We start from the raw sequence: 11397 nt of genomic DNA, 5'->3' as shown, positions 1-11397 counted from the left end.
GGACTCTTTAAAGCTCGTAACTTAAGCAGTTCCTGGTCTTGTTGTTCAGGTTGAACCTGATGTGCTCAAACAATTTAAGTTTACACCCGCAAACAACAGGGCCAACATTGCACAGATTTTTCTCTCAGAACTCATCTACTCTTCTGTAATGCAGTCACAGTTCTTGACACTGTAGATAATGTATGTATGTATGTATGACTATTTCGGTCTGTAATAAAACATCTAAAAGAAAACAAAAATCGTTCAATCGAGGTCCTTAACATGAAAAGAGTATTAGAACCACTGGTTTATAAGCTTGTTTTTTCAGTAGTAGTAGTATAAATTGGAGACAGGTATAACCCATACTTTCTACTCTCAATTTTCCCTTCCTTGTGTGTTTAAAAAACAATTTTACAATATCAACTTTTTCAATCCAACCACCTGAAGTGTTCATTTTCAAACCCATTAAGCCTAAAACAGGTCCCCCAATAATTCAATATTTGATTACTGTGTTGTAAGAACTTAGAAGAAGCAATTTTGTCACATTTTATACATAATACAATTTACTCTCTCCGTCTGTTCTTTCCCCCTAGTCTCTTTATCTGGTCAATTCCTCAATATGTCTGAGCCTGCTGAGCTGCTGCTCATCAAGGACCAGTATGAGTTGGCGTTTCATTCTTTGAGCCGTGGACTGGCTGCTGAGGAGGCTGGTAAAAGAGCTGAGGCCCTGGAGTATTACAGGAAGGGTCGACAGCACCTTACGCAAGGACTGGAAGTGCCCACTGGGGGGCAGAGGCATCAGGGAGCTGTCTGGGACACAGCCAGACAGCTTCAGCAGAGGATGAGGGACACTCTGAGAACTGTCAGCACCCACCTCTCTGACCTAGAGACCTCTCAGCTGACAACTGGATGCCAGAGGGGCCAACTGCTGATGAATCTCCCTCCTGATCTCTATCCAGATCTGGCACCAAACAGTCAGCCTCCCCATAGCGCCCTCCACCATCTCTACCCCACCATACCTGCTGCCACCCAGAACACAACCTCAAATACAGCGTTCCCTGCTGCTGCACACACACAAATGCTCCCTGCAGTGGCCCCAGGAACTATAGCCATGGCTAACCAAGGGGACCAGCCTCCAGCCTACACACCACAGCCTACAGACGGCCATCGCAGCCTGTCTTATGGTCGTGCTGGAGGCGGCCTCAGTTCAGCAGCAGCAACAGGAGGAGGAGATGGCAATGAACTCCTTTTCATCCCCTCAGGGGTGCAGATGTTTTTTGTGGCACCAAATGGGCAGGTCAGCTCCCTGTCTTACCCAGGGTTCCTTCGCATCATTACTTTTGATAGTCAGCGTAAGGACTCTGCTGCTGGAAGCCCCTCAGCCTTTCTACATGTAAGTATAGAGTATGTAATAACAAGTGTGAGTATGTTAGGTGTGTCATTGTTGGGTGTGTGTCCTAGAGGCAAGTAGGTGTGAACAGCAAATAATGAATTGATTCAGTCTCCAGTGCTCACTGTAGGCCAAATGTAACCACTTTAGCATCACCAGACCAGTTTTATGACTAACAATGAGTAATTATGTTGCTGTCTATATTAAGAACTGGTCACAAACAAATTTTCTGCCCACAAATTATGGTGTTATCTTGGTGATGTTTCCTCACACAGGCTTATGACCACTGTGAATTTGACAACAAAATGTTAATCTTATGATAATACATGTCCAAACTGAGTGTTAAAAGTTGACTTAGATGTAGCATTTTTCTCATTTATGTACTTGACATACATTTATTTGTACTGATTAATGACATTACATTGACTTAATTGCTTTTAGGCTCCAGAAAATTGTTTGGCCGGATGCTAATACATTTTATAAAAGTGTTAACAATATATTTGAGTGATATGAAACTTGTTATGTTTGAGGCTTATATTGATAATATCAAGCTGTCTCGTTGCAAGTCTGTTGTATTTATGTTTTAATAATATTACTCTCAACTATACCAACAATCTAGGAAATGGACATAAATTGCTTAGTATAAAAACAAGTGTCATATGACTTATTGGCACACACTCACATCCAAAAGTGTGATTTTACCTGCTCTGACCCTGGATATGACCTTTTCTTTTAGTCTTTTGATAAGCTGATAGTTCTATGTCAGAATTTTTGTAAAGAGTCAATATAAAACTTACAAACAACAATAATGTATTTTGGCACCTACAAAGCCTGTATTATGCAGCGGAGTTCAACCCATGACTCTGTTTCCCACCCTGTATTCCAGCCTGCTTTGTTTCTCAGCAAGACAATGGTCCTATTAACAGATGACTTTGCGCTTCTGTTGTGCTGCTGGTCAGTGTCCTGCGCCCTAACAGGGGTCATCCGGTCAGGCGGCATACCAGGGCACGATGCAGCAGCAAATCTGTATCTGTATTATGTCTGTGTGAATGACTGACATAAGTCCTGATGGGGCTAAAATCCCATAATGTGTCTTTGAGTGGAAAAAACATTGGTCAAAAGGAACAGGGGACTCTGTCCTTGCTTGGAAATGACCCAAAAAGAGAAATACATTAGAAACCACACTTAGCATAAGAAGTTAATTGCTCATGAGATGATTTTTCAATTTCCATTTTTTAAATTGCTGTTTGGAGAAACGAAGAAGGATTCAACAGAGGCCATCATGTCCTACTTTTCTCATTTCAAAGATCTGAAGTGTTTGCCATTAATTTGAATTGAACCAACTACAACAACACAGTCATGATCAGTTGGAATTAGGTAATGATGACCTCTTGTTTCACCTTTCTCCACCTTCTGGCTAACTTACATGAATGCACATATCGAGGATTATTTGTTTGTGTCTGTGTGCTTTTAAGGTGTGTGACTGGCTTTACCCGCTGACAACAGACACTCCAGTGCTGTTGGCTAATTCTGGGATCTTTATGTTCCCTGACACCTTGGCGGAGACACCAGGGTCCTTCGTGGGCATTGTGTTGTCTTCCGAACTTCCTGCTGCTGACCGAGAGACATTTAAGGACCTTATATTGCAACTGGCTGACCTCAGGATCCAGGTCAGTCTTAACTGTCAGTATTGAAAAAATGTAAGGGTGAATGTATGCGTGTGCTTTGGTGCAATATGTTTGGGGGATTTTTCTATGTTTTGGAGAAAAAAGGAATGTTATGGGGTGCAGGTGAAAGTAAACAATTATTGATGATGACTAATTATACACTTTGTACAATCTTGTGCTTCGTAGTGTTAAATCTGTCCCTGACTGCTCCACATACCCTTCCATTTACTTTGCAATCTTTTTGTGTCTTAAAAAATATCTGTGCTGCTGTTTTAGTTGAAACCAAAAGCTCATTTGTGATAAAGCTGTTAAACTAAAAAAATATATTTTTTAAATTGTGGGTAAAAACATTCTGAGCCAGTTGAGTCATAGCATACAGGAATGTATCCTGTTTGGGTGTAAATACATTTTAAAAGAATCTTGCTTTGTGTCCTCTCATAATAACGGTGTAGCATATGATTTCTCTGACAGGGTTCAGAGGGGGCAGGGTCAGAGGTCATCAACCTGAGTGAGAAAGTTGCCCTTGGTCTCCCGAAAGAGCGAACAGGAGTGACAGTGGCAACAGAGGAGAAGGAAAAACTACCACTTCCAGGATGGAGTGAGAAGATGGCCCAAGGAATCTTGTCAGGTATGTTTGTGAGTGTCACTTCTTGTTGTACACAGATTATGTATACAGTAAGTGTTCTGTCTACAAAAAGGACCACTAGAGATTGCTGTTTATCAAGTAGAAGTGGATTCAGTGCTGCAGGGAAAATGTTTAACTTCCTCTTCATTCTCCTTGAATTGATATTGAAAAAAAAAACATAAATCAAACAATGATATTACCAACATTCATCACCCAGAATATTTCTCTCTTTAGGAGCTACACTGTTGAGTCAGGGGTTTACAAAAGGAGCAGAGGCCACTGGTAGGGCTATCCATAAAGGAGCATCCAAGATGCGGGACCACATCTCGCCTGAGGAAACCCCCTCAGAGGTCAGCCCCCGTGTCACCAAAGGTCTGCATGTGGCTAAACAGGCCAGCGGGGGTGCCGTGCGAGTCAGCCAGTTCTTGGGTAAGGACTGAAACCAACATGGGAAGGATTAGAAATCAGCCAAAAGAGGATATAGTTATTCATACAAACAATACAAGGACCAGAATTCTGTTCAATACAGTTATTCAAGAATTGAACATAACATTTAGTTTGTACCTAATTTAAGTTTTAAAATCCTTTGTGAAAACACAAATTGTCTTTGCACATGGCTTTAACTAACTGTGAGAAAGACTTGATTTTTCTTTCATTTAAGTGCATGCCATTATTATCCTGTACTTGTATATTAATATTGCCATGTCCTGTACCTAGATGTATAACTGTGTTTATATTTACAGTTAACGGTGTGAGCCTGGTGGCAGGACATGTGGCAGAGAAGCTAGGGCCTCATGTGAAGAAACATGGCGCTAAGCTGATTCCAGAGTCTATGAAGACTAGCAAAGATGGCCAAGCTTCAAACCTGGATGGAGCCAAGTTTGTGGCAGCCAGCAGTGTACAAGGTATGCGCCAGTATAATGGAAACTTCAGGATCAAGATTAAAGTTATATTATTACACATATCTTTGTATATTGTCCACTGATGTTTTTGCTATCTTAAGGTGGACACGGAACATGTTACTGAAAAGGAGAAGAGTACTGAGTCTTTTTTAAAAACTTCTTTCTTACTTAATCTTGAAAACACAAGCAGCTTGGTCCCCACGTGGTAGTGTATCCACCACCACTGTAGCCTCAACCTCTGAGCCTACACAAATTGCTGCAATACAGAAGTATAGATAGATTTTAACAAAATGTCAACATATGTTGTCGTGTTTTGGCATTATAAATGTGTGATTAAAGATTAGGTGATCCAATTGTTTTTACAGTACTAAAAAAAACATTTATTGATTCATATCCAAACCAGGTTTCTCTACTGTTTGGTCTAGCCTGGAGACTGGAGCAAAACTCGTTGGTAAAAGCGTTGCAGCAGAGACTGTCACAACTGTGAAGCACAAGTAAGTTCTGACTTTTCCCAATTCTGTTTTTATTTAATTGATAGACATTTTCTGATCATTAATGGATTACTGTCAGTGCCATATCTTGATTGTTGACTCAGTTTCATCATTTTAAACTATGTAGAACACTGGATTCAGAAACTAGCCTGACACTTTGCTAAATGTTTCCTTCTTCTTGGAACGTTGGGGAGCTGATCTGTTTTCACACCTGTCTTTTCAGATTTAGGGGATTAGAGAATCTATTAAACATGTCCACCAACATATGACTGCATGGGGAGAAAAGACAAAGACTTGTGAACTAACACCTGACCCTGCTTAACCCTTTCATGTACACTCTTTCACTAACTCTGATTAAATCAGAAAATAACCCTAAATAAGGTGTATTCCAAATCTAATGCAACTGCTAGCACAGAATTATCTTTAAAACATTTTCTTTCATCATACTGACTTTTGGTGATTCATTTATATCCGGATAAACAAAGTATTTTGGGTTGTTTTTTGACTTGGTGTAGTTTAAGCCTTTGGTTTGTGTCTTTCTTGGTCTGACCATGTCAACTGCAGCTAAATGTAAATGCTTGCTTGTGGTGGGTAGTGGTGGTCTCGCTGTTGATACTGATCTGTATCTCTTTTTCCCAGTTTGTTACTAATAAAACTCCTACGAAGTGAAACATGAGTATGAAATGTTTTTCTTGACCTCTTGTATGTTGACAATAGTACCAATATTGCATACTTGCTCCAGCATGTCAATTACACATCCTCATTCATTTTCTTACACCAACTGCTCCCTCACATCACCATATTATTCATGGTGAAGGTACGGTCATGATGCAGGCCAAGCCACAGGCACTGCTCTCCAGTCAGTGGTCAATGTTGGTGTGACTGCATACAACTTTGATAATCTGGGTATCAAAGCCATGCTGAAGACTACAGGCAAGGAGACAGCCAAGGTCATGGTCAAGAATGGACAGCCAGCAGAAACTGGAGGGGAGCAGACACAGAAACAAGGACATGATGCAGAGACTGAGAGGAAAAATGTGCCAAAGAAAGAGGAGGAAGGGAAGACAAAATAGGTTTCCACAGGAAATCAAGCTAATGCTGTCTGTAAGGTGATGGCTCCCCTCTATATTGTCTTTTTGTACATGATTGTTTACACTTTTCACATATAACATTATTTTTAAGCTAGCATAGACTCATAACATATTTATATCCTTTATATTGCACGTTTTCTATGACCAAACATTCCAGTAAACATTGGAGGTGACAATTGCCTGACTGACATAATGTTGAGATCTGTATAAAAGTGGCCATAATGAAAATACAAAAATATTTATACAATAACATGCATTGCACATTTTTACTTTTATGATTATAAGATATCATGTTTATAAGTGATATTATATATCTAGAAAGGTCCTAGAGAGCAAAAAAACAAAAACAAGGAGCGGGTCCCCTTACATGGTGGTATAAAGAGAATTTTATACCTTCATGCTTTTGCTACCGTTGCAATGCCATGTTTCTTACAGACAAACCAAAAGCAGGCTCTAGAAATGACTTTTCACGTCAACTGTATATTCTTCTCCACACTTGGAAGGGGAAGAGGAGGACAGGTGTATTTATTTGGTTGCAATCTGAAACCTCGCCGCTAGATGCCACTAAATCGTGCACACTGGCTCTATAGGCGTAAAATTAGTTTAATAAAATGGTGACTTGCAATAAAGTTGCAACTACTGACTCTAGGCTTTATAGAGATTTATTTATGTTCAGCTAATGTTTGCAACGTGCGAAGAGAGTCTAATGGGCGGGTGCGTTTTCGTTACAAATCAAAGAGGAGGTTTTATTTTCATGCCTCCCGTTTATCTTCGCCATCATTTCCGACGGTCGTTGAACAAGCAGGAAGCAGCGGTCTCCATGGAAACCCAGAGGCACAAACTTGTTCTCAGTTGATGCCAGAAACATGAGTGGAGACGGCGACTACAGCAAATACGATTTGGCTCGCCTGCAGGCCGAACTTGAGCAAGAAAGAGAACTTAAGTAAGTATTGTTGTGAAGTGACTTTATAAGCTAGAAAGTTACTGACATTTTATATTCCACAGCAAACATAGTATTGTCTCTTGATTGTAGAGAAATGCTGGAGGAGTCCGTGTCTGATCTGCGGAGCACCATGTGTGAACTTCAAGAAAGATTGCACAGTGTTGATGGGGAAGGTAATATTTAAGGCACAGCTGTTAAATGATTCGATTTGTTTTAGGATAAATGTATCTATCTGTCACCTTGATCCAAAGTGGCAACATGTTACCCAACACAGCTGTTTTCACTGGTTTCTATCAGCCCAGTCACTATACTGTATATGTTTGGTGTTGTGTCTGTAATATGCTGTCCTGCTCCAAATTTGACCATACTCATTTTCCTGTTTTATTCTGGTACACCAGGAAATGAGTGGAAGACTAGATTTGAGACACAGATAGAGCTCAATGGACAGTTAGAAAGACAGATCTCACTCATTCATGAGAGACTGGAGGACCTACAAGGAAAGCCCATGGGTAGGTTTACAGGCTACTGACAAATTTTAAGTACATTTGCTGGATTGTATTTGATGCTAGAGAGCTACATGACAAAGCTAAGGGCCGCCCTGGCTGGTAGTCCTTCCATGTAAAGGAAAATATGATAGAACGTGGTGCAATGTATAGCAATGTACATAATGTGAATCATATAAAAGCATATAAATTAGTAGGCTGTACAGTCAAATGTAGCATGGCCTATCAGACCATTAAATGCCCCCATTTGAAAGAAACTGTATGAATTAGTTTATTTATTTGTTTGGAAGATTTTAAAAAATAAACTATGTAGGCGGCGAAACAAAATAAATACAAATAACTGCCAGCTTTAGGGAAACAGCTAAAATAATATTCGAAAAGGGCGTAGGGTGAAGTGATGAACCTTTCTAGTTCTACCCTTTTTTATACTGTATCAATCAAATCAAAGCCAAAAACATTCAAAATAACACAAGAGAATAAAGACAGCTCGCATAAATTATGTGTTATTGCATTTGAATGGAAGATTTTTGGCACACACTTCCTATAGGCAAATAAGGTATGTTGGAGCTATTCAAAGCAACCTTGCCTTTCAACTGTGTTGGCACATAATAATAACATAACGTAAAAAAATGAAATGACAACATGTTCATTGTGATATGTTCTCAAGTCAAGTTGCATTCCTGATGCATGCACGCATATAATGCTCCACACGCTGACTTTCACTATTGTTCTTCACAGATCGATTGGCTTCTATCCGATCTTATGATGACATGCCAGTAGTGAGTGTAAACATGTTAATTTCCTATTGAGCTTTTTCTTAATCTTTTTTGTTATATTAGTGTTATTAAGTGAGTTTTTTTTTCCAAGAGCAGATTAACACACCGAAAGAGAAAGAGAGAGGGAGCTAGAAGTGTATTTAAGATAGATATATACCAGCAGAGAGAGCCAGAGACACAGAATTTGTGGCTGGAGGAGACGGCGGGTAGGATGGAGAGGATTGTGATGCCAGCTGCTCTTCGTTCTCCCGTTGATACGGACTGAATACACCAGAGTTTAATCACAGCACTGTAATCATGGGATTACAAACCATGGGAGAGTAATGCACACTAATTACGATGCTTTAACGCTCTTACACACACTGAAATGTTGCACAGTACAGTCTAAATATGTATGTTTGTTTGCCTTAAGGCAGAAATAACAGACGCTCATTAGTGCATCCAAGGGGTGACTTTGATATACGACATTTTGGATTGAGGGTCTGTTGACAGTTTGTGAATGTGACACTGAAATAGCCTGAGTGTGTGAGAAGGATATGGATTATTTTTAATTAGTGCAGTAAGGACATATAAGGACCACAGTGCTGTGTAAAGTAAGCAAAACTAGAGCATGCCGCAGTGTCTGCATCTCCAAAGAAAAACTCGAACATTTCTCTGATGACGCAGTGATCGCCTAGCGCCAGACTAATTCCTCAAAATGGCAATTGATAATGCTGCACCTGCAAACTAAAACTGGTAATGTGCTTATTTTGGGAAGAATGAAAATGTTCCAAACCCAGATACAGTATATTTATAACCAAGTCTCATAACTCAGCTCTTTGCTATAAATCTGATGTCTCATCTCAGTTGTTATGGATTTATGTGGAAATTTAATAATGTATGCATCTTATCCATGACCCAGCATTAACTATTGTGGAATTGTTTGATCATAGCTAATAGCAGAGTGCAATCTGAGTACACATTGATTTGTAATTAGACATCAGCAATGCAACATCTTTATACTGTGTGGCCTCTTTGTTATATAATAAGCTAGTTAATGGAAAATCTTTGCTGCAGGATACACTGAGACAGCGCTTGAAACTCCTGACCGATGAAAAGTCTGACCTCCAGAGTCAGCTGATGGACTGTCATCTCAGGATCGAACAAGAGGGAAAGGTGTGGATCTCAGCTGTTGCTGCTGATATAACATAAAGTTAGAGGGATTTCTGTTTAGTAGACACAATGTCTGCTGGTCTAGCTTTATTATTTCTCAGACAAGCAGCTTTACATTTTTTCCAATTCATAAATATTCCTGTTACAAATAAACATCATTAGAAGAGGATTGAAAAAGATTTTTATCTTGTAATCTTTAATTTTTTACATGCACAATCAAACCCTAACCTTTGTCCCATACTACTGCAACTGCCGCTTTTAGTTTAGCGACCTGGTTCTTTGTTTATTGTTCTGCTCAACAAACAGAGAGATATTAGTTGAATAAAGGTTTAACACGCAGCATGTGCAGCCAGTAATCCTTGTTGTAATCTGTTGCTCATTACCACTGAGGACCAGCTGAAATACACTAATGCACATACACAGCAAACACACAATAAGCACCACACACGAGTAGGCAGATTATTACAGACAGTCAGGGCAAGTGTAGTCCATGAATGGAAAAGTTTGACAATATGGTCCTATGCTTTTTTCAAATATCAGGCATTTCATAAAACCAATGATGAGAGGCGGGCATATCTTTCCGAAATTTCTAAGGTAAGTATTCCCTTTCATGCATGTCGACGCTAGTTCTCATAATAACTGAGAAGTCAAAGAAGTAGTTATCAAAACAAACCTATGGAATACTTGTTATTGAGTATTTAATATTTGCCACACTGAGGAACAGATTTCATGGTTAACTGCTGAAAGGACAATTCTGTGTAATGAGCAGACTGGCATGCTCATCTCTTCTCTTTCAGGCTTAGTTATGATTTCTCATTTATCATCTAGTGCTGTTCTATCTTGTTATATAATGGGTGAGCTCGACCAGAAAGTGTGTCAAGGACTTTTTGGCTTATGCTGCAGCAACTCTGGTTCCTGCAGGGCTGAAACAAGTGCAATCACAAGGAAACTCAAATACATTTCTCTCTTTAAACATTACTGAGACAAATCTTTGAAGTAGTACATTACAGCTTGTGACTAACTTATTCCTGCTGACACAAACACAATGTGCATGTGCCTGGATTACACTTACTGTAATTACTCATGTATTGTCACTGCCACAGCTGTCCTCCACTCTTGATGCCCAAAGAAGACAATACTCCACTCAGCCACAGAGGGTGATAGAGAGCAAACAGAGGTCAGTGTGACACATTACCCACATGTGATGAACACAATACGAACAACTGTGCAATAACACAATAAACTATGGCCTCAAAAATGACTAGGTTTAAATTAACATCTCAAAAACAGAATATTTTAAGCTGTTTGAATGCTTTATATTGATGCCACATTAAATTAGTTTTCATTTTTTACTAGGTTTACTTAAAAGGAGCCATGTATAATATGTTATGAAACACACAGTAATTGCTACAATCTCATATGTTTGTGAACCAGAGACACAGTAAGCAGGGAGCACATAGCTACAATGATACTGGACTCATAATACTAAACCATGGAAAATGCTGCATCACCTGACCATGTAAATGCAACATGGAACTGATATTAACTAAGTAACAAACCAGTAAAAGTGCATACTGTACAGTGCAGACATCCAGTAAGAAAGCAGAGTCAACAGTTATTGCTTTAAACCTCATTTTTAATTAGGCAAATTTAAACACTGTTGACTCCCCCAGATGCAGTGCAAAAAAAGGGAACAGTTCTTATTGGAGATATTTTAGGGTGTCTTCACAATGAAGGGAGACAAAGACACCAAACAGAAGAGAAACCAATTTGTTTTAAAATGTTATGTACAGAACACACATAAATCAATTTATATTGCAGCCTCTACCTGCATATTCTTACTACATTCACTATGTGAAGTACTGTGGGTAAATATCA

General features: G+C 39.4%; 2 protein-coding genes across 2 annotated transcripts; both read left to right on the top strand.

Annotated features, from left to right (window-relative positions):
- The first annotated feature begins 598 nt into the window (after positions 1 to 598).
- Positions 599 to 6127, top strand: sparta (spartin a). Its single transcript, XM_062432509.1, has 7 exons — positions 599 to 1372; positions 2845 to 3039; positions 3508 to 3664; positions 3896 to 4090; positions 4405 to 4566; positions 4967 to 5057; positions 5872 to 6127. The coding sequence occupies exons 1-7, from the start codon at positions 599 to 601 to the stop codon at positions 6125 to 6127; spliced, it is 1830 nt and encodes a 609-aa protein (XP_062288493.1).
- An 884-nt stretch (positions 6128 to 7011) lies between these two features.
- Positions 7012 to 10706, top strand: ccdc169 (coiled-coil domain containing 169). The gene is made up of 7 exons (XM_062433860.1): positions 7012 to 7088; positions 7179 to 7261; positions 7487 to 7597; positions 8330 to 8370; positions 9424 to 9522; positions 10060 to 10113; positions 10623 to 10706. Exons 1-7 carry the CDS (start codon positions 7012 to 7014, stop codon positions 10704 to 10706), a joined length of 549 nt encoding a protein of 182 aa, XP_062289844.1.
- Positions 10707 to 11397: the final 691 nt, after the last annotated feature.

Source organism: Scomber scombrus, chromosome 14 (assembly GCF_963691925.1).
Source record: "Scomber scombrus chromosome 14, fScoSco1.1, whole genome shotgun sequence".
In the NCBI taxonomy this organism is placed as follows: Eukaryota; Metazoa; Chordata; class Actinopteri; order Scombriformes; family Scombridae; genus Scomber; species Scomber scombrus.
This window is presented reverse-complemented; position numbering and strand designations above follow the sequence as displayed.